Genomic DNA, 26,257 nt, shown 5'->3' on the forward strand with positions numbered 1-26,257 from the left:
TGGACTGTGTCTTTCATCCAAGACTGTCCCTCTTGCTCAATGCCTACACTTAAATCCAAAGCACGAGCCATTTATCTCTGCTTAATAAGCTTGCTAGGTTTGATTCAGTATGACTTTTCCTGTACCATATGCAGGACTATGACTTTCTTGCACCATAGTCAAGGATCCAGTTTTATGTGAGTGGAAGGAAATGCGTCAGGCTAATGGTAGCAGTGCTAGGCTACATCTCTTCATTGCTGCTGACTAGGGTATCAGGGAGGTAGTCCCTCTATATAGCCTAGGGCTGGGGTAGAGAGTGGGTTACCAGCCCAGCCTTCCCATGCCAGTTTATAAAAAAGCATCCAATTTGGCTAGCAAATAAGGTTCCCAGGCAGGGATGTATGAGTTGTTTTCATAGAAATTAGTCCTTTTGGGTGATGGAGAGATGGGCAGTGGCTAAGAGCTCCCTTCCAGTCCAGAGGACCTGAATTCAATTGCCTGCACCCACATGGCAGCTCACAACTGTCTGTAACTCTGGTTCCAAAGGATCTGACACCCTCACACAGACACACATGTAGGCAAAGCACCAATGCACATGAAATAAAAATGATTTAAAAAGAAAAAGGGAAATTAGTCCTTTGGTCTGGTGAAGGTTGCTTTCCAAACAATTTGCTGCACTGTTTATAACAGTGCAAGCCAGTAAGCTGAAGGCTCCTGTTGGAGGAGATGACAACAGGGGTTGCTGTCTTAATTGGCTTTTCACCCTTTAAAGGGTTTATTTTAACTCACAGTACAAGGTACACTCAGTCTATCGTGATGGGGAAGTCAAGGTGACAGGAGCTTGAACCAGTTAGCCACATTACAGTCACAAACAGCAGCGCTGGTGCTCAGCCCACTTGCCATTTCATACAGTCTAGGATCCCCCCAACCCCAGGAAATGCTCCTACCCATAATTAAGAGGGGTCTTCCCACATCAGTTATCCTAAAGAATATAATCGCTGAGGTCCATCTCCCAGGTGATTCTAGTTTCTTACATTGGCAATGCTGGCCATGACAGCTGGTTACAAACCTCAACAGTATTCAGATTGTGTCCCACTGAGTTAACTATTTATGGGCATGCCTTCCTCTTCCTTCACCACCATGCTTTTGCTTTGGGTGAGAGTGAGAGAGAGGCGAAGAAGCACAGACAAAAGAAAGTAGAAGGAACAACAGCATTTTCAAGTCCTGCTAAGTCTCAAGCCTACTTTCTGTCATGGCATCTCTCCCACCTGGGTGTTGGGGTGGGTGCCATCAAGGTAGGAGCCCCATAGGAGCTGGTGCTGGCTTCCTGAATCTGACCGAGGTGGGTGACTGTGTGAGGTCTTTCCCTGCCGTGATTTGACCAGGAAGTGGGCAATATTCTCCCCAAACCTCCCATCTGTAAGGACTTTGAGAATGTTCTACTGCTTTCCTGACTTGGTATAACCAAGTAGTTCAAGTTGGGTGTCTTACTAACCAGAAATGTACTTTGGAGACTAGACTGAAATGAATATGTGGCAATTAGTTATACCCCAGGAGGTTTGGGATAGGGGCCTCCTCCTTGAATCCTCCACCACCTGAGGCTCCAGGCTTTCCGCGGCTGGTGTTTGCAATACTATAATCCCATGGCTGTCTGTACATGGCCTTTCCTTAGGTCCAAATCCTAGATTTACCCTCATGATTTCATTCTCTAGGGCCATCTCCAGATGGCACCTGCATAGGCACCAGGAACTGGGTCTTAAACAGAACTATGGGGGTCCCTGTGCATCTCACCTGACGTTAAAGCAGGGTGTTTGTAGTTGTCCTACATGTCAGAGGTTAAAGGGTAGGGACTCTCGGGTGAGACCCTTACCTAGCTGGTGACCCCGAGCAAGTGTCTGTGCCTGTTTCCCCATGTGCCTACTTCAAGAGGTTTGGGTGGGTTAGAGCAGCACCAGGTGAGCTGTCAGCTTAAGGCCACTATTAGCTGTTCTCCCTGGCTCCTGTCCACATATGTAGCAATAACAAGAAATGGAATCTATACCCAAGGTCCCAGCAGCCAGAAACTTGCAGCCTAGTAGATCCCTTTAATCCCAGCCCCCAAAGTGGCTCAGCCCACACCAAGCCCATGGGGGACATCTGGTCCTCCACAGGCCCTGTGCTCAGGAAAGTAAATGCTGGAGGCAGCCAGGAGCAATGCAAATGTGGGATTTATATGCTGGGCTAAAGACCAATTCTGGAAACTTTTCCCCCATGGAATTAAATCCAGGGCTTTGGCACATGCGAAGCAAGCTGTATTTTTTTTTTTTTTTTGGGGGGTGGCCTTGTTAAATTACCCAAGCTAGCTTTGAACTCACTCCATGGCTTGGACTAGCCTTGAACTTTAGCCTCCCAAGTAGCTAGGAATTGCAGTCTGCACCACTACACCTACCTCTAACAGCATTTTGAATGGCTAAAAAGACCAGTTCATAAGTTCACACAGTAGCTTAGATACCACCTGAAGGCCACCTGCCTGCACCTGGGGCTGTCTGTGCCCTGGCTGTCCCTCTTAAGAGTTTGAAAGAACCCAGGCATGGTGCCACATGCCTTTAATCCTTTAATCCCAGCACTCTGGGAGGCAAAGGTAGACAGATCGCTATGAGTTGGGGGCCAGCAGGGTTTACAAAGTGAGTCCAGGACAGGTAAAGCTACACAGAGAAACCCTGCCTCGAAAATATATATATTTTTTGGAAGAGAGTTGAGAATGTCAAAGGCCCTTCTGTCTGCATGCTCCTGCCTCAGCCCCTCCTTCTATCATTTAAATCTTGCTGACAGTCAGCTCCTCTGAGAAGCCTTTGCTTCCAGCCCAAACTCCCAGCATCACTGTTGCCTGCTTCCTCCATTTGATTATGCAGTTCTCTGAACACTTGTCCCCTGCCCCTACCTCCCTACCTCAAGGAGTGTCAGGCTTTTGGAGGAAAGGACTCGGGAGGTGATGGTGGCTAAGGTCCTACAGTAGCCAGCAGCATAACGCATTATAGGACCTATGACTATCTCAGGTTGGCTCATGTCCCTACCCAATGCAGGGGAGCCCACAGAAGAGGTGTCTTCAGGAGCAGATGTTTCTGACCCACTGACGTGACAGGGATTAGATGTGAAGGTCACGTCAGATGGAAACTCCAGCTAGGAGTGGGTTGTGTAGCTTAGTGGGCCGGGTACTCTGGCATCTTCTGGTGAGTGCCTGGCTCGGAACTTCCCAGCAGGAACCTGAAGAACAGCTCTTTGTCCTCAAGATGTCTGCTTCAAATTACAAGATAAAGCCATTACCATCTTCATCAACAGCTGTGACCTTCTCCAAGAGAGTCAAGATGGAATGTTAACAATGCCACTAAAGGTGTAGTGAGGAAGGTCATTAGAGCCTCATCTGGAATTCCAACCACTTCCTCCTGCACCTCCTACCTACCTGGATGTAATTTTACTTCAGCTGCCGTTTGGCAGATGCGGTCCACAGAGGTTAAAGTTAATGATGGGCGTGGGGCTCCATCCATGTATTGCTGGGGAAGCCTTGATGGAGTGGGATCAGCGATGGCTGCTTTGGGATTGTCCATGCCTCTTTAGTTACCCTTCACTCCTGCTCCTGGAAGCCCAGGGAACTCATTGATTTAGCAAGCTAGACTTGGATGGACTCTCTCACTCTACTCTGTCATTGGTACAATGGTCTGTTATGAGATTAGGTAACAAGCTAGGTATGGTGGTTTGTGCCTGAAATCCCATAATTCAAGAGGCCAAGACAAGAGAATCACAAGTTCTAGGCAAGTTTAGGCTACATGGTGTCCTAGAGCAGTCCGAGCCACAGGGTGAGGATATGTCTCAGAACAAAATTAACAAAATAGTGACAATTTCACTTGTCTATAGGAAGACTGTTTAGCTCTTGGTGGCCTGGAACTTACCAGAGATCCTAAAGGTGTGTGCCACCATGCCTGGTTTTGAGCATTCTTTATAGTGTCCTTTACAGTTTTAATGGACATGGTGATTGTACATAGTTAGGGGTAGAAAGTGACCTTTCTATGCATGTTCACCATGTAGCAATTGGAGCAACACATTTGCTACCCTAGACATTTGTTTTGGGGACACCTGACAATCCTGTCTACTAGTTATTTTGAATTGTCTGTGTATGGATTTGAGCACCTGTGTGCAGGTGCCCAGGGAGGTCAGAAGCATTGGATCCTCTGAAGCTAGAGTTACAGGAGGTTGTGAGCCATCTGAAGAGGTGCTGGGTACTAATCCACGTCCTCAGGAGGAGCAAACTATGCTCTAAACTGAAGCATCTCTCCAGTTCTACTAGGTATGCTGACGTACTGATTTTCCCCAGCCTCAGTTACACCAGAGTTGTTTTCCACACGAGATGGCCTTTTGTATTACTTCTGAGCAATACTTCTTAAATAAAACTAGTTTACACCTGTTTTTTTGGCTACAGAGAGCAGGGGTGGTGAGTGGTTGTCCGTCTGCTTCCTGTGGCTGCTGTGAGCAAGTATCACAAACTAGGGGCTTGAAGTATCAGAAACATTGTCACCGGCTGTTGTCACCAGGGTTGGGGCGGGGCCTGGCACCCACTGGAAGCCTCAACTTCTGTACTTCTGTGTTCATTTCTCTGCATGTATGGGTGTGTTTCCTCTCCCAGCAATACCAGTTGTAATAGACTTACTACCCCGACACATGCACTTTCCCTATAATGTTCCATCTTGAATGACTGGAGCATGAGATCAATGCCAGAGGCAGACACTGGCAGTAAGTATGGTTAACAGGCTGCCCTGTCATTGCCACCTCTGCAGCTTAGATTTGAAAACATCACTTAGGAGCTGGGAATGGTTGCGCATGCTGTTAGTCCCAGCACTCAGGAGGCAGAGGCAGGTGGATCTCTATTAAGATCCAGGCCAGCCTGGCCTACAAAGCTAGTCCAGGACAGTCAAGGCTACACAGGGAAACTGTCTTGACAACAGCACCCCCCCCCCCCCCCCCCCCCCCAAAAAAAAAAGATCACTTGGGAATCAGACATGTGGGACCTTTGAAGATTTGTTACTTTCTCTTAGCATAATGCCCCTAGCTGGTGGCTGTGTGTCACTAAACTGTTCCCTGTGCCTTTGTGGGCAGACCACTTCTCATGACTGTGCCCGCTGCTGTAGGAGAGGAACAGCATTTAAGGCCCAGGCTGCCCTGTTACCTGACTCTGCCAGCTTCCCCATCTGTACTGTCTGGAGGGACTATGTTGGTGCCTTCATTCTGCTTTGTCCAACTGACAATGCACTGCTGTTCTTTCCTTTCTGGGTTTTACCTCTTATACAACACTCTTGGATGCTGCCACCAACAATCCATTTGCCTTGCCTCAGATTATAGCTGGGGTGCAGCTCAGTGGTCTTGCCTATGTGTGCAATACCTGTAGATTCCCACAGCAGAGCTGCTGCAGCCCATTTCATCCCTCTACACTCCTGCAGTTTAGATACACAGTCAACTACTTACAGGCTGACTGACTTAGAGCTTTGCAGCTTCTCCAGCCCCTATAGTCTGTGGGAACCTGTTTCATCTCCTCATGGTGACATGGATGGGTAGAGCTGAAATGCTTCTAAACAGAAGCCCAGGGAGGGACTGTGCTGACCTGTGAGGCTCCGTCCTAGAAAGCCATCTGGCGCCTTCCCTCTCAGGAAGTGTACCCATGGAGCCATATCTCCCAGGTTGGAGATGCAGTTGTATCTCATTAGAGACCAAAGAGATACAAGGTACACACCTCAGATGCTTCCAGCCGATTACGACTATCTGAGACCTCGTATGGCCTCCTGCAGTCTCATACTATATGCTCCACAACACATGCCTGTTGGCACCCCAGGCTGGTACAGGAGTCTCCAGGACAGTTCTCAACAAGGTGCCACAGAGACTGAGTGGCAGCATGTTTACAGTGGACACCAGCACACTTGCCACATGGACTCTGTAGCATCTGGAATCCATGCCTGGCCCTGGTCCCTCTGGACCTTTACAGGTGCCAGGAAGGTTCTGGCTGTGGCCTTATTTATCAGAGAAGGCCAGACACGTTCGGCATGATTCTTAGCAGGGGTGAGCAAAGAGGCAGGAGCAGGTGGAGAGGAAACACACTTAAGGCTGGACCTAGAGACCCCTTATCTTACGAGCCAGTGGTGCTGATCTGGGCTTGCTGTTACAACAGTAGACCCAGGCAGCTTGCCAGAGCGCCACCCCACAGGGCAACTATCCTGCTGCCAGCCTGTCAGTTGCTCTGGGAAACCTGCAGTGTGTGTTTATTGGAGTCAGAGAGCCAACTGAGCGGCTTTTGTCTGGGGCTCAGGGGGTTCCATTGGGCTGAGTCGACCTTTTTCCTACTCCAATACCACGAAATGTGCCAACACAGCAGAGATTAGCCCAACTCGCCAATGTGAGGGAAATTCCTCGGGCAGACTGGCTGAAGGGGCTCAAGTGACTAGGTGGCCTAAGTCACAAGCTGCTGACCAGGCACCCGTAGGCCAGTTCTCCAAGTGCTGACAGGGCAGACCAGGCCTCACCATTCACTGGAATTTATTATCAGTGTCCCAGAGCTGCTACCACGCTGCCTGATTCAGGTGTGAGAACAGCTGTAAACATGATCAGAGCATGGGGCCTGAGTAGGTGTGTCATCAGTCCATGGTGGCCAGGCTGGCAACTGTACCCTTCTGGGCTGCTGCTGCGGCATCACTGGAGGCTGCCATTTTGCAACATCTGCAGATACTCCTTGTACAGTTTCTCCTGGGCTTCAAAGAGCTTCTTCAGCTTCTTGGCCTGCCCCTTGCTCAGCTCTTTGCCTTCATTGTCATGGGTAGGCAGACCCTGCAAAGACCACACAGATGCCATCAGTTCCCTCTGCCCTTCAATCCCCATCCCTGCTGACAGGAAACACCTCTCTCCCTGACTTGGCCATATTTATCTGGTATGGTTTTGAGATAGGGAACAGATCTCAAGATAGAGGCTGGTTGTGTAGTGGTGGCACATGCCTTTAATCCTCGTACTTGAGAGGCAGAGGCAGATCTCAGAGTTTGAGGCCAGCCTGGTCTACAGAGTTACACAGAGAAACTCTGTCTTGAAAAACACAAAAACAAAGCAAAACATAGGTGCTGGCTTCAAGCTTGAGATCCTCCTGCCTGCATCTCCAAAGTGTTGGGATCACAGGTATGTGTTGCTGCAGCTCTCTGTGGTTGGCTGGTCACCACCCTCTCTGGCAGTGAGGTTCTACTGGCTGAGACTAGAGAAGAGTCTGGAGCACTCTTCTCGGGGTGAGGAGCAAAGTCTCACTCAGGCCTATAACTTCTCAGCTCAGAGGTCGCCAGGCAATTATGTAGTGATCAATCTAAGAGCCCACAAAGAGACACCTAAGGGACAAAAGACACCTCCAGGGAGGGGGCAAGGCCATTGGGAGGGTTCCTGAAGAACTTACAGATTCCCTTTTCTGTAATCTTAAACTGGGCCTGGGATCATAGCCTCCAGTGCCAGGCACCAGAGCTCACCACATAAACGGCAGACAGCCTAGATTAGCCTTTGCCCTGATAGGAGCTGGGTGGTCCCAGATGGAGACCCACTCCAAACAGGAAACCCACTGGCTCAAGGCCGAAAGTCCCTGGACTCCAGCTTGGAGAATGAAGAGTGAGGGGTTGTCTTACATTTTCATCAAACTTGGAATACTTGTTGCTTTCTGACAGGAACATCTCATTGGGTGGAGTCCTCATCTTGGCCAGCTTTGCTGCCTGGAGCACACACAAGCATATATGTCACAGCCAAAGCAGTACAGTCCTGCCCACCGCCATGCTGCCCACTCTACCTCCTCCACTACATGGCTTCCATGCCCTTAAACTCAACATTAGGAGGCAGGAAGACTGGAGGGAAACCAAAAGCAGGGAGCCAAAGACCACCTAAGCATCTACTCCAGAGGCCTGGAGGGATGCAGCAATCCTCAGGTGGCAGGACTGTGGAACTGCTGGCACTGCGACCCTCCAAAGACACTCTGTCCTTTGCTGATGCCAGGACACCATCTGAGGGGTAGAGGCAGAGGCCAGCTCCCTCTGGGAGGCTCCATAGGGTGCCTGGTCCAAGCCCAAAGAAGGCACAGAGAACTGTGTGGCAGGCGCCAAAGTGTGATTTTTGCCCAGGAGACCCTGCACCCCAAACAGACAAGTGAAACAGTTACTTCTTGCTCCTGTTTCTTCCTGGCCGCCTCCTCTTTCTTTCTTCTCTTCTCTTCTTCAGCCTAGGGAAGCAGCACATGCCTGAGATGTGTTCTTGAGCCCACCCTGCTGTCCTGCCAGGCCCTACCTTCGCGGTGCTTGCCCTTGACACTCAATGTCAGCTCTCAGACTCCCAACTATCAACTTTGCTCCTCTCCCAAAGGTCCCTGGGAGAGCTGCTCTGAGTCTCTTCTCTAAGCTGTTATCCTCTCAACATGGTGCCTGCCTGTTCCTGGCCCATGATGCAAAGGATTCCAAGGGGTCCATTCACTGCATCCAGGTTTTTCTTTCTTTCTTTGTTTTTTTTGAAACAGTGTCTTGTTATACAGCTCAGGTAAGTCTGCAATTCATAGTAATTCTCCTGCCTCAGCCTCCTGGGTACTGAGGTTAGAGATATACATCACTACACTTACTACAACAATACATTTCTGTTCTTTCTCAAATTTGATACCCAAGTCCTCATGCAGGAGCCTTCTCCATCGCTGAGAACGGGGACAGGGAGAGGGACACTTAGAGGACAAGCAGACAGAGTAGGGCAAATGGCAGCACCCAGGACACTTGGCACCAGATAAAAGCCAGGTGGCACACACATGCTTCCTAAGTGATGAGCTTCACTTTAGCTGAGGGATCCTTTTTAAGAACAGGTCACTTGTTCCAGACAGTAGTGTCTTTCCTGTCAGGGCTGCCATTCAAGGGCTGTCGGCCTCAACAAGGTGACAAAGAACTCCAGGAAGCTAAGGCATAGCTATCACCTCACTGAACATGCCAAGTTCATGTAGGCTATGCCCCAGAGGTATGTGGCTTCATGCCCTGGAACTGATCAAGGACTCCAAGGCCAAGTGGGCACTCAAATTCATCAAGAAGAGGGTGGGGCCTTTAGAGTCAACTCACTTGCTGCTCTTGTAAAGGAACAGAGTTTTATTCCTAGCACCCTTTTCAGGTGGGCCACGACCACCTGTCAACTCCAGTTCCATGGGGACCTGATACCTTCTTCTGGTTTCTGTGGATACCTACACATGTGGCATATACTCATTCAGACTTGGACATAAATAAGAATAAAAATCAATCTTTAAAAAGGGATGGGGGCTGGAAGATGGCTTAGGAGTGAACAGTACTTACTGTTCTTTAGAAGACCCAATAGGCTTCCTAGCACCAATGTCAGGACCCAATGTCCTTTTCTGGCCTCTATAGGCATCTGTGGCATATTCTCACATATATACACATAACTAGAAATGCTTTTTTAAGGGGTTGGGATGTATAACCAAGAGAAACCAGGAGGAACTGAGAAAAACCAGCAGCCACGAGAAAAGCTGCACCAAGGGCTGAGCCACCCTGCCTACTGTCACCCCCAATAAATATTCATACCACATTAAAATAAATAAATAAATAAATAAATAATATATATATTATATTATATATGTTATATAATATAATATATATATTGGTTTTTCCAGACAGGGTTTCTCTGTGTAGCTTTGGCTGCCCTGGACTTTGCAGACCAGGCTGGCCCTGAATTCACATAGATTCACCTGCCTTTGCCTCCCTAAGTGCTGGGATTACAGGTGTGCACCACCACACCTGGCTACTAGATAAAAATTTAAAAAACAACAGTAACAACAGGTCACTTGAAATGGGAATGGTGGTGCATCCCTGTAATCCTAGCACTTGGGAGGAGAAAGCAGGAGAATTAAGAGTTCAAAGCCAGCCTTGGCTAAATCCTGAGCCTGAGAGACATGAGACCCTGTTTCAACAAAACACCATAGACTAAAAGGCTGACTCCACCCCTGCCCCCTTTATATTTTGTGGAGATAAGCTCACACTATGTAGCCTTGGCTGGCCTACAATGAACTATGTAAACCCAGCTGGTCTCATGGAGATTCAAAGAGATAGCCTGCTTCTGCATCCGGAGTGTTGGGATTAAAGGAAGGTACCACCACACCCAGACACGGGGTCCCTTTTCTGAAGTAGTTATCTACCCAGTTAACTTTTCTTCATGATTTTTTTTCAGGGGGGGAGTGGAGGGTGGTTTCAAGATAGGATTTTAGCCCTATTAGCTGGTCTGGAACTTGTTCTGTAGAGCAGGCTGGCCTCAAATTCAGAGATCCTCCTGCCTTTGCCTCCTATGTACTGGGATTAAAGGTATGTAACACCACTATCCACCATCCATCCCAAATAGCCATTAAAAAAAAAAAAAAAAAAAAAAAAGATTATTTATTTTACGGCTATGAGTGCTCTCTCTGCTCGTGTGCCTGCATACCAAAAGAGGGCATCAGATCGCATTACAGAAGGTCGTGAGCCATCTTATGGTTGCTAGGAATTGAACTGAGGACCTCTGGAAAAGGAACCAGTGTTCCTAACTGCCAAGCCATCTCTCCAGCCCCAAAGATCCATTTTTTTTTTTTTTTTAATTTTATGTACATCGGTGTTTGACTGCATGTATGTCTATGTGAGGGTGTCAGATCCCTGGTCAGACAGTTGTGAACTGCCATGTGGGTGCTGGGAATTGAACCCGGATCCTCTGGAAGAGTAGTCAGTGTTCTTAACTGTTAAGCCATCTCTCCAGTCCCCAAACATCCATTCTTAAAACAACAGAAAAATCCAACAGTGTTAGTGTTTTCATTTTCAGTAAAGTCAAGCTCCATCTCTTCGCCTTTACTAACCCTTTTCTTTTCTTCCTTCTCTTTCAGTAGAGTGTCTCTGTCCACCAACTTCACCACTGTTGGCAGTCCTGAAAGCAGATAATCAGTGAGACGCAGGGCTGTGGAGCAGCCCGCCTGGCCCTGAGCCTGTGGGCCAGGGCCACCAACCACTCCTGCATAGAGATCTGGGAGACCCTACCTCCTGGCTCACACAGACAAAATCAATGCCAGGTGAAGAAAACTGGTAAAAAGATAATAAAACAGGGCTGGGTTGCAGATCAGGGGTAGAATGCTTGCCTAGCTCTGTTCGAAGCCCTGTAATTTCATCCCAGCATTGCAAAAACACAAAACCATGGTAAAATAGGAAGGCTTTGCCTGTTTGAAGTCATTAAATTCAACTCATCATTTTAGCAGGCATATTGGCTTATACCTGCAATCCTAGCACTTGGGAGGCTGAGTCAGGAGGACTGCTATGAGTTCAAGCCTAGCCTGGGCGATACAATAAGATGCTGTCTCAAAAGATTGCACTTTCCACTGTCTTTTTTCTTCTTATCAGAAAAAAACAATACTTCTGGAGTGCTTAGCAAACCCTTGGAAGGAAATGAACACCATGCTCAAGTCAGCTATTGCTGTCAACCACCTTCAGATAAGCACAAGTGGCCTCCGACAAGCTCTTCCTTCCTACCCTGTATGACTCTTTGTATATTAAAAAGTTGAATTTTTTTTTCCTGTATAGTAAAAGGCTCTACAAAGTCAGAAAGCATGCATTGAGACTGGGGTACATGAAGCTGCCTTCCCCAAGAGTGTGAGAAAAGGCAGGTCATCTGCAAGTAGAAAACAAGTAACGTCTGCTCAGGTCCCCGGAGGAAATGAACCCGTCACCATAACAAGTAATGAGCTAAGCCTCCTGAGATGGGGTAAGGGAGCAGGGAACATCTGAGAAGACACCTACTCTGCCTGGGGTTCTTCAGCCACACATGAAGAATGTGCTGGTGCCCTTGAACCCCTAGACTACTGCTGTCCCACATTCCCTCCTAGCATCCTTCTCACCACCCACCTATGCCCAGCTGCTCGCCCTGTTCACAGAAAGCAGATCACTCACCTTCATGGTCTTCAAACCGCACCCCAAGCTCAGGCAGGATGTCATCCCGGAGGGCATCACTGAGCTGCAGAACCTCAAGGACTGTAAGCAAGAAAGAGCAGCTCCCTTAGACTGCAGAAAATGTAGGACCCCCAAACCCACGCTTCCTCCAGTGTTGGCGAGTGGGTAGCGGCTGCCGGATCTGGAGAGAAGCCAGGGAAGCCAGGAGGCTACCCATGCCACCACTGGCACAGAAGTCCAAGGTACAGCAAGGCCCACAGCTACCTTTATGGTGAGCCCATAGGGTCTAATGAGGACAGTCAGCTGTTCTAGCACTGCAGACTAGTGCTTCGAGCCAGGACCTGTCTGACAACATTCTGTGGATTGCTCCCAGAGGCACTGAGGAGGGAGAAGTCTGGCTGTCCTGAGCCAGGTGTGGACAAGTTTTGTTCCACAATGACAAGGCTCTATAACATCCAAAACTATGGTCATCACCAGCCTGGCTCAGCACTGAGGCCATGTCCCCTCAGGCATGTCTCCAGTTCAATGCTACACTTATTCAGGAACTCTGCCCTGAGTCATCCTGATGTCCTAAAGGGCTCCTCCCTCCCCTAACATTGTCACCTCACACACTAGCCACAGGACCCACCTCAGCAGTCTTGTCATACGTCTGAGGGCTAAGAGCTCCTTGGCTGCTTGGTAAGAAGATTCAGCAACCGACCCTCCAGCTCTGAATGCCCTACCAAATCAGAATGTAATCAGAGTGAAGGGTGTCCAGGGTTCAGACGGGGTCTCGTTGTAGCCCTCCAGTTGCTGCTTGTCTCACTTGGAGGTATGAGTCTAGTCATAGACAGGAGGTATGGAGGGGTCATAGACAGGGAAAGGGACCTGCACACAACCTCAGAGATGATACTGGATTTGGCTCACAGGGAGCTTGTTGAGCCTGGTCAGACCTGGCCCAGTCACCACAACAAGTGGCGGCTCCAAGGCTGAGTCAGAACACCAGGCAGAGACTGAGAGGAAAAGAGCAGGAGATAGAGAAGCCAAGCAAACAGAGCAGATGGGAATCAAAGGACTGTGGGTGTGGCCAGTCACTGAAGGCTTGAACATTCCTAACCTCTGAGTTGGTTTCTCTGTTGGTGCTAGTACTTTCAATGACCAAAGGCATCACCCTTCTCTGTGGAGGGCAAAAGGACAGACACTGGAAAGCCAAAAACTCAAGGGAATGGACTTTGTAAGGCCAGCATCATGGTCCATAAGAGACACAACACAGGTTGTCTCTCTGCTCAGGCTCACACTCCAATTCCCACTGCAATTAGGAACCAAGAGTCCTAAAGGCTTTGATCCTAGGTGGTTCTTCTGCCTTTTCCTGATGGAAATGTACCCAAGGGTGTCAGACTAGTTCTTCTACGGCCACAACCTCACAGAGCTGTGGCATGTGAAATAAGACAGCACAGGTCAGTCAGGCTGCCAGCTCTGTGTACAGGATCTTTCTACTGCGGCAAACTCTGCTTAGAACTATGAACATCTGCAGTCTGTGGGCTCCTTTCAAGTTGGCTTAGTTAGCTTCATCACTACCACCAAAACATGTAAGTAAACACAAAAAATTAAAAAATGACAGAAGGCCAGGCAGTGGTGGTGCACACCTTTAACGCCAGCACTCCAGAGGCAGAGGCAGGCACATCTGAGTTCGAGGCCAGCCTGGTCTATAGAGCGAGTTCTAGGAGAGCCAAGACTACACAGAGAAATAAAACAAAACAAAACAAAACAAAAAAAAAAAAAAAGAAAGAAAGAAAAAAGAAAAAAAGGGGCTAGGGACAGAAGCATGAGGAGCCACATTCGAATCCTAGCACCCATGAAAAAAGCCAGGTGTGATGCTGTCAGCTTATAATCCTAGCACCAGAGAGATGGCTCCCTGCTACTTGCTGGCCCATCAGCCATGCTGAATTGGCAAACCTCAGGTCTTAGTCAGAGAATCTGTCTTATAGGTGGATGGTTCCTAAAGAACAACACTAAAACATGTGTGCAAAAAGGCACACACACATTTTTAAGTGGGGGAGGGGAGATACAGAAAGAGAGAGACAGAGAAAGAGAGAGAGATCGATCCAGAAAATGGAGAAGATAGGAAACCAGAACCTGTGCACATGGCACAGCTCAGGACCCACGGATAAGCTGGCATCTCCTTAGTTATTGCCATTAGGGACTCAGGCACCCCACACTCTCACTCCTAGGGGCAAGCCTAGAAAAACTGAAATCCATTTCCAGTGAGTGCCTGGGTGCTGTCATTAGCAATACCATTCACAAATACTATCAAATGGAGCAAAGAGAAAGTGAGGTCTAAGAACAGGAGGCAGCAATCCACCGAGCCTTGAGAAGGAACAAAACACATGCCAGCTCCGGCACGTACAGACCTCAAATATGCCATCTTCCATAAAAGGCCAGAATGGGGCAGTCGGCGGCAGCAGCAGCAACACTGTATGACAGTGAGGGGCGCACTCTGGGGAGATAGGGGCAGTGGAGCTACACAAGGAGTCCTGCACCGAATGCTGAGAGCTGATCTGAAGATTACTTTTGTTATACTCTATCAACCTTAATAAATTATGTCTGCCTGAACTCAGTCAGAGGCCTGCTACTGTCACCTACATGACTCATGGAGGATATAGCCCAGGCCACTGGGGTCCCCAGTGCCATGGAAGTTTAGGTCTGAAACTGGCTGCTGATCTGAGACCAGGATGGAAGCCTGCTGGAGGACTGGGCAGTCCTCAGTTGGAGGCCACCCTTGCCACGGCCAATAGCATTCCTGCTGAGAAGCACACTCTCCAGTGTCTCAAGCCTGGGTCACCAGTAACAGAAAGGAGACAAGTGCAAACCAAAGAGCAAGAGGGTTGCTGGCTGTGCATAGAGCCCTCTATCTTGCCTCCATTAGAACAAGAGCTATGCAGATACCTGGCCTCAGGCCCAAGGAAGGGTTCTGCCTGAGATGTTCCAAGTCAAAAGAAACTCTGCCTCAGTACAAAGCTGCCCCGAGGGGGTCAGTGGAATAAGGCAGGTCCAGCTGGGGCTATACAGCTACAGCCCATGGGCAGCTATCACAGATAGCCCAGCAGGGGGTGAACAGCAAGGGTGAGGTACCCTAACAGGCCTCACCTTTTTTCTCTCGAGCAACCTTCCGCACCCCTTCTCTGAATTCCGATAATACTTGCAGGTAGGGCATGACTGTAGATTCGAGCTGTTGGAAAAAAAATGGATTTGAGTCACAGAAGTGATTGTTGAATTTGTAACCCAATACCCAAAAATTCAGTGGCTATGCCACAGAATACATGCTGCCATACCCTGTGTCCTAAAGCCCACAAGTTCTTGTCGTGCCACGTGGTATGAGAGTGACATGTGCTAGAGTGGAGCTAGACCCTATCTCCTGCCTTCTTGGACGGCTTCAAGAAGCTACCCACCATACAGACAACCTTAGCTCCTAGTACCTATCTAATAAAGGTGTTGTGGGCTAGGGAGCAAAAAATCACCTTTAGGCTTCCAGCAGGATACACTTCAGCAGACGCTGCTGACACAATGTTTTCCTCAGGACAGACACAGTTGCCAGAAACCTGTCCTTGCCATTTCCAATGGGCTGTCAGGAGGAATTGACCATTTGTGTTTATATGTGGGCCTGCTGAGGACTAGCCATCTTATTAACTTACACGCCCAATAACAAAGGCTCACTACTTACAATGACACTGAGGATAAAAGGATCTAGAGCCACACTAGGTAAGATCCAAACAGGAATCTGAATATAGAACTATCTTACAGTGTGTTTCTCTATCTCCACGCCCAAAAAGGTCTGGGGCTTCTGAGCCGGCTCTCCCTGTGTCTCAACTACACAGTAGCTGCAGAGCCAAGATAAGGAGGTGGGAGAAGCACTGGCTAGAAGGCAAGGGAGCCCTGAAGTCTGAGCTAACTAGGCCTGGCCTTCCACCAGACTGACAAGGGAAACTGTCTCACTGCCGCAGAGGCTCTGGACTTCTGGTGTGAACTACACCCCACCTCCAACCCCCTTGGACAGTTTAAACAGGCTAGTCACCATACAGCCAACCTTGGCTTCCAATAGGCCTCTTCAAGGAGGCATCCTGCTAAAAGGCAGGGTCTGCCTCTAAGAGTTCTGGGGCTGGTATCCTGCTGCCCGGCTTCCACCTGGGCACAAGAGGTTTCGGCTCAAGTGTGCCTCTCTGGCTCACACAGAATATTTAAACTTGGAAGTCAACCCCTAACCTTCACAATGGGAGCTGTGGGAGAGAGGATGATTGGCCTCACAAGCTTACTACATTCATTTGTGGCTGCTACTACTTACAGGGGGCACCTAGGAATACATGACATCATCTATCTTAAGATGCCTCCCCAAGACCACAGCACCACTGGAGCGATGGCCCAACACTTTGGTGGCTCTGCAAAGGATCCAAATTCAGTTCCTAGCATCTATATCGGGTGACTCACAACCACCTGTAACTCCAGCTCCAGGGAATCTGATGCCTTCCTCTGAGGGCACCTGTATTCTATGCAAATACCCATCCCCCCATACACACAAGTAAAAAAAGTGTCTGAAGTATTGGCACACGCCTTTAAGCCCAGCACTTAGGAGGCAGAAGCAAGCAGATCTCTGTTGAGTTCAGGGCCAGCCTGGTCTATACAGAAAAACACTGTCTCAAGACAAAAGAAAAAAGAAAGCTGGCAGTGTTTTTGTTAAGAGGACAGAGGAGCCATGTGTGAATGTCTAAAAAGCCCCAGCAGTGTTTTCATGTGGGCAGGTCTAGAAGCCACCACAGCCAATAGCTCACACTCAGGCCTCTTCCTTCATGGGAGCTGGGCTCAAGAGCTAAAAGCCCCGTGTGGAGGAGGGGCCTCTTGGGTTGCTCATCTATTGGTAGGAAGCAGCTCTGAGACTGCTTTGTCTTTCCATTTGTACTGAGCTACTGTTTGTATTGGCATAGCAGATGTTCCATCTAAATATTTATATACACTTTCTTAATACTGTAAAGTGTGCTTTCTGCAGGAGTGGGGGAATCTTAAATGAGCTGTCCTCATGTTGTAAAGGGACATAACTGATGTGTGTCCATTAGCCCGCTAGACCTGCAAATGCTGAAGCCAGCTGTGGACCACGGGTCTATTCTAACAGGGGCTTCTTTGCATGCTTAGACATACACAGATGCTCTGTGGGACCATGGCTTTCCACTTTCTTGGCACTGGCTGCTGGAACAGAGGCTCAAGCTGTGTAATGACTTCTGGGCTGGTAGGAGAACCGGATCTGGCCTGTCATGGGCTTCTGCCCAGCTCTGTGGGTCAAAGAGCAATAGTGGGAATCCCCTCAGGGTATCATTGTAGTATGTGAAAATGTGACCTTTAGGAGAGTGTCCAGTGATTACAGCATCCACGCTCCACATTCTTAGTGGCTTGAATAGGAACAGCCCCCATAGACTCATGTGTTTGAATGCTTGGCCCATAGGGAGTGGCCTTGTTGGAGGAAGTGTGTCATTGTGGGGGAGGGCTTTGAGGTCTCCTATACTCAAGCTATGACCAGTGTGGCACAGTCTCCTTCTCCAACACCATGTCTGCCTGCATGTTGCCATGTCTCCCAACATGATGATAATGGACTAAATCTCTGAACTGTAAGCCAGCCCCAATTAAATGTTTTGTTTTGTTTTTTTTAAATTTTGGGGACAGGGTTTCTCTGTGTAGTCTTGGATGTCCTGGAATTCACATTGTAGACCAGGCTGGCCTCAAACTCAGAGATCCACCTGCTTCTGCCTCCGAAGTGCTGTGATTAAAGGTGCTATATTACCACACCCGAAAATGTTTTCTTTATAAGAGTTGCTGTAGTCATCTCTCTTTACAGTAATAGAAATCTTAACTAAGACACTCAGGTTGAAATATCTGGAGGAGAAACAAATCATATATTTGTATTGAACATGTACCATTATTTCCCAAACTATACAATGTAACCATCTGAACAGCAATTTTTTTTTTTTTTTTCCTTTTAGGAGACAGGGTTCTCTGTGCAGTCCTGACTATCCAGGAACTCACTCTATAGACCAGGCTGGCCTTGAACTCAGAGATCCTTCTGTCTCTGCCTCCTGGGTGCTGGGATTAAAGGTGTATACCACCAAGGCCCAGCTCTGTACAGCATTTATAACATGGAGATTCTATACAACCTAGAGGTGACTTAAATACAACCTAGAGAAGATAGTTGTTGGTGAGGTGCTATTGGACAAACATGAGGTCCTGAGTTTGATACCCAGCACCTACATAAAAAAGCCAGGGTGATGGGATATGCTTATGATCCCAAGGCTGGGGACGCAGAAACAGATGAATCCCTGGAGCTTGATGGCTAGCCAGCCTAGCCTAATTAGCAAGTCCCAGGTCAGTGAGACCCTGTCTCAAAAAACAAGGCAGGTGGCTTCTGAGCCTGACCTCTGACCTCTACACACACACATATACACACACACACACACACACACACACACGCACGCACGCACGCACGCACGCACGCAGGCATGTACATATAATAGAGGAACTATTATGAAAAGGGAAAAGTGGCTTCAAGGCATGCAGCCAGTGGCATTGGCTGGGTGGCAGCAGCTGGCCACTTGAGGACCCTTACTTACATTCAGGTTGGTTCCAGGCCCACCAACTGGGAAACCCAGGGAGCTCTCCTCCTCTATGGCCCCAAAGATCTGAGGGAAGAAACAGAAGGGACTCAAACTGTGTGCAGGATGAACAGGATATACAGAGGTGAGGTGTCACCCGTGGCCAGTAGCTCAAGAACTGTCCTGACTTCTCTGGGGACAGGCAGCCAGGTCAGTCCCCACGACTGGCTAAGGAAAGGCAGGAAGGAGCAGTATTAATCCCTATCCCAAGGTACCTGCATCCATTCATGGTGCACCCTGGCTCTGAGCTGTTGCTCCACCCCTCTTCCAGCTAGAAGCCACTGGAGGCTGATAACAAGGACAAAAAGGTGAGGCAGGGAAAGCCCCACTGGCCTAGAGGGGGTGGCCGGAGCCAGAAATGCTTTGCACAAGATGTGCTCAGAGCAGAGACCGACAGCTGTGACTACAGGTGGCTCTGAGGCTTTAACCACAACTCAGACAGGCCTCAGACCAGAACGGGGTCAGGCAACAAGCAGCAGCTTCCTGCATCACCCAGGAGCTGAGTTCCCACCACAGGCCTGTCGCAAGGCTCACTTTCAGCATGTGGGTGAGGTACAGGGCGATGTTCTCCAGCAGAACCCGACTGGGCCTCCTCCTTTCAGCCTTCCTGGCCGCTATGTAGAGGTTGCACTGACTGACCAAAGCCCGCATCTCTTCCATGACAGTGCGGGTGTCAACATTATCACACAGGGCTTCATGAACTGCTGTCTTCTTGTCATAGAAGCTGAATGAGGAAGAGGAATGAAAGCAACATCAGGCCTGATGCTCTACCACAGAAGCTCTCCAGAGTTCAACAACTAGAGCCACTGCCATCAGCAGGCATTGTACTTCTGACAGGTGACAGGGTCTGGCCTCATCAGCTACCCAGGACAGGCCATGATGGAGAGACCCTCAGCCAGCACCCCCCCCACACACACAACCAATGAAAAGGTTCCACCTTACTTCTTATTGAGTTCCACTTCTTCAGCTTCCCACTTTTCAAACTGGCCAGTGATGTCTACAGGGGCTCGGAGGATGTCTTTCACGTTTAAAAAAAATTCCTGAAGTTACAGAAGTCAGGTTAATGACATCTGGACAGGCTTATACTTAGAGAGACTTGACATCCTACAGGTGTGATGTCACTTGAGGAGAAATCCATCAGCCCAATGCACACAGTCCCAAAAGACACAGAACCCTTCTTTTTGGGACAGAAATGTGACATACTTCCTGGGAAGGAAGCCTGAGTCAGAATGAAGTGACCCACATGGAACATGGCCTTGACTTTGCAGATATCAGTTTCAGGAGGTGGCACTAAGTGGCCATCACTGTGCCCTTGCTTATGTCAGAAGATATACTACCCACAAGCCCTCTACCTCTGACAAGAACTGGGCACTCACATTCATGAACTTTTCATACTGAAGTGCAGACTCCATAGTGTTGCTGGAATAGTCCAATGTGTCTTTCCAAGAGTGCATGAGGAATGCCAGCCGCAGCTGCCGTGCTGGGGAGCAGATACATAGCAGCCGTTATTCCCAAGCAGCTGCTGGTACCCAGGCCATGGGTTTTTGCAGAGGCGGTGCTAACCTGAGTGCTTCTTCAAGGCATCTTTAATGGTGATGAAGTTTTTCAGTGACTTGGACATCTTGCAGCCTGCTATCGTCAGGTGGCCCGTGTGCAAGAAGTACCTGACCCAGCAGTCGTTTTCAAAGTAGGCCTGAGTGCAGAGAGACAGGAGGAAGGCTTGGGGGCTCTGGCAAGGCCTCACCTGTCCAGAGGTGCTGGACACTCAGTGCATAGCGTCTTGCTGCGTGCACTATGCATAAGATAGGTGTCTCTCTTAAGTGGGGCACCTGGGGCTTAGAGAGAATGTACTGATGACCCGCCAGCAGGACATAACTGGTTTGAACCTAAGCCTGTCTGCCTGCGAAGGTCAAATTGTTATTACTGGGATTCAGACAAAATGACTGGGGCTCAGTTCTACCTCAGTTCCTGACATGGATGCCAAGTTCATCATGAGACTCTTTCTGAGGTTGCTGCTGACGCCTCTCCAGCAGCGCAAGAAGGGCATCATGACCCCCTTCTAGCAAGGCAACTCGTCTTTACCTACCTCTGACTGCGCCAGCTCATTGTCATGGTGGGGAAAGCGGAGGTCAAACCCTCCACCATGAATGTCCATTGAGGCTCCCAGGAGTGTGCCTGCCATAGCGGAACACTCTATGTGCCATCCTGGACGACCCTATGGAGACACAACGGGCCCTGTTGATCATTCCAAAACTGCCCAGGCCTTTACTACCTAAACAAATGACCTTTAAGCCTCTCAACCTCAGTGCAACAGCTCAAAATCTTCACAGGGACAAACTAAGGGAAAATCTTTTTACAGAGTTCAAAGTCAGTCTTGTGCTGTGGCCAAGCTAAAGCCCGGGAATGATTTCCAGATTCCCCAAGCACTCAAGTGGCAATAGCCACATTCACCCAAGTCAAGGATGTCACATAGTCATCTAGACCTCCAGTGTCAAGAACATCAACTTTGGGCTGGAGCGATGGCTCAGAGGTTAAGAGCACGGTGTGCTTTTCCACAGGTCCTGAGTTCAATTCCCAGTAACCACATGGTAGCTCACAACCATCTATAATGAGATCTGGTGTCCTGTTCTAATGTTAAGGCATACATGCAAATAATGTATACATAATAAACAAATAAATAATTAAAAAAAAAGAACATCAGCTTACATTCATGAAAACCCAGAGAAGAACCCTCCCCCAATCTGACTGCACCCCACTAACAGCTCAGGAAAACGAACTCTGAGACGAGAAGCTGCTTATTCAGAGGCCTAGCATCCATGGGCTCTGCAGCTCTTCACTGTTCCAAAACCAGGTTCCGGTCTCAGCAGCGCCGCCCATCTTTTCCTGGCACTCACTAAGGAGCTGTGCTAGTAGCCCATGAGAGACAGCACCTTTTCTCACTGCCCCTGCTCCCAACAGCGGTTCACTCACTTTTCCCCAGGGGCAAGGCCAGGACGGCTCTCCTGGCTTGGAGGCCTTCCATAGGGCGAAGTCATTGGGAGAGCGTTTCTCACTGAGGCGGTCAGCGGAAATGCTCAGGTCACCTGTGAATGGTTAAGGAAATTGGACAGGATCATTTAGTAGCACGTGCCTATAGGAGTGTCAACACCTGACCTCAAGTCACCCTGTGTGCCCAAGGCCAACCCATCTTGTCAGCCAATTAACTTGTGACAGACATTGATACCAATTACTGCCTATCAGCTCTTAAACCTAATTCCTAGCCAGAGCTTCAGCAGCTGTGGCTTCCTCCAGATACACCTCCCTCTTCAGTTGTGAACCCCATGTCTGTAGGAGAGGTCACTGCACTCTGGGCTGAAGCTAAAGTGTGTGGCTCATTGGGGCACAGCTCAGGAAACCTGGCCCATGCAGGTAGGAGCCCCGGGTCAACAGCACACATAGCTGCCAACATGCTGCTTTCCAGAGGTGCAAAGGTGTGGCTGAGCTGCTGGATACCACTTTGTGGAAGCTGAGATCAGTGGTGACATTCCTTCTTGATTCCTAAAGCACCTGGCAAAATGGCTGAGAAAGAGCAGGGGTGCCTGAAGGGTGCATTTCCTGCCAGGTTCTCTGAGACCTCTCAGGGGTGGTGGTGGGAACCACTGGCCAGAGCACTTGAACAGCAGCACACAGATATAAGAAGGCTGGAGACCCAAGAGGATGGCACTGTCTCCAAGTACACAAAGGGCTTATAGATAGAGCTGCTGTGGAGATGGGGACCTGGTCCCCTAACTGAAGATGAAGTCTATGCTGGGGGATAAATAGAATAAATGCCTTTCTTCTTAGGCCCTGGACTACAAGGGTCCACCTGATCCTTGCATTCATTCCCTGGAAAAGGAAGGACACTTGCTAGTTTAGGAGGCTAACTTGGGATTTAAGTGCAGCTCTATCTCTCAGGTTTGATGTCCCCAAGCTGTGGTGGGAGGGAGGCACTGCTAGGGCATCCTGAAACACAAGCTCCAGGTGTGGGACATGCACTGAATGCGGAATGTTTGACAGGACTCCTGCCATCAATCCTGGCCGAGAGACAATCACTGTTACACTCTGGTGTGTTCATCTGCAGAGTGAAATTAATTTTTTCACGAGAAATGCAGATACACGTGGCACTCAGGACTGGCTCTAGTTCCTTCCTGCTAGTCCTCTGCCAGCAAGAAGTATCCAGAACCACAGCTCTTGAGCTATACAACATGCTCTTTCAGCTACCCTCTTTCACACAGGCTAGGCTAGCAGCCAGCTTTTCCATCAGTGTCTATGGAGAAAGTATTCACTAACCGCCCTTTACCATTCCTTTCTCTCTACTTGTTTTTTTTTCACAGCGTTACACCTGACTCTTGTGCCCCAGGGTCTCCTTTCCTCTAAGGGACTCAGGAGTAGAAATCTCAGGTAGCTTGCTGAAGTGTGGAGGCCTTGCACACCTGCACCTTGGTTAGGTGACATTTCCTCTTGAGAAGAGGACTGTTTGGAACTAGCTCAGACTGCCTTGTGCACCTGGCCTGTGGTCAGGGGGCTTAAAGGGAAACATCCCAGAGACTGGAGAAATGGCTCAGTGATTATGAGCACTGGCTGCTCTTTGAGAGGATCTGGGTTCACTTCCCTGTAATCACATGGTAGTTCAAGACCATCTGTAACTCCATTTTCAGGGGATGCTACCTTTACTTTCTGACCTTCTCGGGCACCAGGCATGCGCATGGTGCACAGCCATACATGCATACAAATACTATACACATTAAAAACACAATTTAAAAGGGGAACGATGTTATTCGATTCCTTCAACCGCATCTCAGCATATTCAAAACTTGCTCTGCCTACCTAAGCTCTTTGATTCCATAAAGTCTACAATCTGGCTCTAGGCATGTGTCAGTGTGTGGCCCTGGAGCCTTCTCAGTTTTATCACTGAGTCATACTGTAGAGTCATCTTTTTAATACCAAACCACACACTTATCTACCACTGGGCCCAATACCAATATCAAACCGGCTTAGCTTATATCTTGCCAAGGTTTCCATGTTATTATATTGAGCTTTTCAATTCTGGTATTTCTTTAGAATAGAGCCCTGAAGCTGATATTTCTATACAAAGCCTACATTGTTTTAGCTAGATTGACTTATAGAAACAAGGGGCGTCAGTGGGAGATGTAGCTGGCACAAAGTAATTCCTCATCCTAAGGACAGTGTGCATTCTCAACCCTGGATTTTGTGAGCCTGTCCTTAGCTTCACTGTAGGATAAACACTTCTGAGAAGTGTTTTCATGTGGTTCTGCCTGATCCAGGAAAACCCTGACACCTGTCTTTAAAACACTTGGAACAAGCCAGGCATAGTGGTACATGCCTTTAATCCCAGCACTGGGGAGGAAGAGGCAGGTGGATTTCTGTGAGTTAGAGGCCAGCCTGGTCTCCAAAGTGAGTCCGGGACAACCAGGGCTACACAAAGAAGCACTGTCTCAAAAACCAAAAATAAACTTGGAACAAGATCACCAAATACACATCACTGCACACATGTATAAGCCACACATTTTGCCACAGGCTTTGGGGCCTCTGTGTCGGGACAGTCCAGTGCTGACTTCTCTGTTCCTTGAGCAATGCTGCCTTAAACAGAAGTCCCCTGGCACTCCTTTAGGGAAAGCAGCCTGCTCTCTGTGTGTCTGTGCAGTGTACACGGCTGCCCGCCATGACCAGAGGCACAGTCCCGGCACAGGTCATGAGCGAGGAAGAGCAACTTAGCTTTGCTACCACGTGCGCTCCCTGGGCTCTTACCTTCTCCTTCCTGAAGGGCTTTCTGATCCCCAACGGCCTCCGGCACCAGCTTCCCATAGGAGTGCTTTTCACTAGCAGCGAACTTGGCTGTGTCGAAGTAGACGGACCCATTTGAAGCATAGCTGGAAACAAGAGGAAAAGGGATCTCAGCTACACACCATGACACTAAAGAGAGAGTGCGAAGGGCTGGGAACTGAACCCCTGCCACCAAACCTCTGCTCTCTGCAGCTGGGGATGCCTCCTGAGGCACAGGTGGCTGGCCTCAGTGTCAGGCACGGTGTCCCACAGATTCTCTGTAGTGGCACAACCCCATGTGACACACCTTCTCCTCCCTCTGCATTCATTCTACTTTGTGATCCTATCATGGCTCTCCATGTGTCTCTACCGTATTTTAGCACGGAGGAATTTCCTCTCCGACCCAGCTTGCCACTTGGCTGGACCAGTGTCTCCTGCTGCCCTGCAACCATCTGTCATGTGGGGTGAGGTAGCACTGTCACTTTGGAGGCAGTGACAGTGGGCACCATGCACAGAGCCCTCTCTCCTCTAGCCTGTGCAGCCAGCGAGCAGAGAAGTGACTTGAGACCAGGTCCAGCAGTGCAGTCGGCAGGTGCCTAACGCTGCCTACAGCACTTGTCAGACATGCTACAGCAGTAACCTTGAGTGGGGTGGTGTCTACACTAAAATCTCAGCCAGGCAACAGCATACACCCGTAAAGAGTCTGAGTGGTACTGATGCTTCTAGGGGCCCTGCAGTGTCCAAGCTTACTATCATGCTGTCCTGGCCCCAATGACCTATGGTCGTCACTGTCCAGCTTCCAAGGAGATACTGGGCCAGGTCTTCCTGATAACATCCAGGGGAAGCCACTGGGCCACCGAGAAGAATTCTCATTGCTCAGCTGGCATGATGTCCCTGACACTGGCTGGTTCCGTGGGAAAATAGACACATGGTAAATAGATTTAGTCCTTCCCTGTCTGGGGCTTGCAGAGAGAGGAGGCTAAGGACACTTGAGTACTGGCCTCTGGACAGTCATGAAAACTGCGACAGCACTTCAAAAGAATGGCTGTTGGGAGCTGTTGGAGAGGCCAGTTCTGCCTCTCCAGCCTGCTTCCTGACTCAATTAGCAAAGTGGTATTTTTCCAGTTAAATGCTTGTGACAACAGCATACTATGTATGTATGAAGCAAGGGCTGGGCTGGGGGGTGAGAGGGGGAGGCCCCTGCACCCAGACTCTCTCCCCATGGAGCTATGTGGCCTGGCAGGGAAGAGGAGGTGCCTCATGCTCACCCATAACCATTGTCCACAATCTTTTGGACAAAGTTCACAATTTCTGGCACATACTCGCTGACGCGGGTCAGGACATCAGGAGGAAGAACCTGTGGGAACAGAGTCTCAGAACTTTCTCCCGACCAGTCTAAAACTTCAGCCTCTGCTGAGCACACTCCCTGAAAAGCACATGACTGTCAGAATGGACCACACAGACGTGTCATCCCTGCCACTTGGGAGGCTGGCAGGAGGATCACAGTTCAAGGCCCACAGGGACAGTTCATAGAAACCCTGGTTCAAAATGAAAGGTAAGGGGCAGAAAAATGTTTCAGCAGGAAAAGAGACACATGGTAGATGAGAGACCTAGTCCTTCCCTGACTGGGGCCTGCAGGGGTAGGTGGCTGAGGACACCTGAGCATGGGCCTCTGTGCAGTCATGAATACTGTGACAGATTCATTCTGCCTCTGGGGAGTCCTACATCCCAGTTGATCCCTATTCCTTCCTTCCTTCCTTCCTCCTTTTCTTCCTTCCTTCCTTCCTTCCTTCCTTCCTTCCTTCCTTCCTTCCTTCCTTCCTTCCTTCCTTCCTT

The 26,257-nt window shown here is 49.1% G+C and overlaps 1 protein-coding gene across 3 annotated transcripts in view; it reads right to left on the minus strand.

Moving 5' to 3' along the window:
* Positions 1-6,517: 6,517 nt before the first annotated feature.
* Positions 6,518-26,257, minus strand: part of Cars1 (cysteinyl-tRNA synthetase 1) — a 46,523-nt gene continuing 26,783 nt past the window's right edge. For 2 of the 3 annotated variants that reach the window (XM_055614689.1, XM_055614691.1), the window contains 15 exons: positions 25,690-25,778; positions 24,407-24,528; positions 21,590-21,702; positions 20,706-20,834; positions 20,183-20,312; positions 19,996-20,099; positions 19,562-19,659; positions 19,154-19,343; positions 18,578-18,646; positions 15,078-15,159; positions 11,952-12,032; positions 10,871-10,938; positions 8,174-8,233; positions 7,650-7,733; positions 6,518-6,822 (listed from right to left, as the gene is read on the minus strand). In XM_055614689.1, the coding sequence (XP_055470664.1) occupies positions 6,688-6,822; positions 7,650-7,733; positions 8,174-8,233; positions 10,871-10,938; positions 11,952-12,032; positions 15,078-15,159; positions 18,578-18,646; positions 19,154-19,343; positions 19,562-19,659; positions 19,996-20,099; positions 20,183-20,312; positions 20,706-20,834; positions 21,590-21,702; positions 24,407-24,528; positions 25,690-25,778 (1,554 nt within the window). In that variant the 3' untranslated portion in view covers positions 6,518-6,687. The remainder of the gene's footprint in view (positions 6,823-7,649; positions 7,734-8,173; positions 8,234-10,870; positions 10,939-11,951; positions 12,033-15,077; positions 15,160-18,577; positions 18,647-19,153; positions 19,344-19,561; positions 19,660-19,995; positions 20,100-20,182; positions 20,313-20,705; positions 20,835-21,589; positions 21,703-24,406; positions 24,529-25,689; positions 25,779-26,257) is intronic. The other variant, XM_055614690.1, reaches the window with a different exon arrangement.

Source organism: Psammomys obesus, unplaced genomic scaffold (genome assembly GCF_907164565.1).
Source record: "Psammomys obesus unplaced genomic scaffold, mPsaObe1.curated_primary_1811, whole genome shotgun sequence".
In the NCBI taxonomy this organism is placed as follows: Eukaryota; Metazoa; Chordata; class Mammalia; order Rodentia; family Muridae; genus Psammomys; species Psammomys obesus.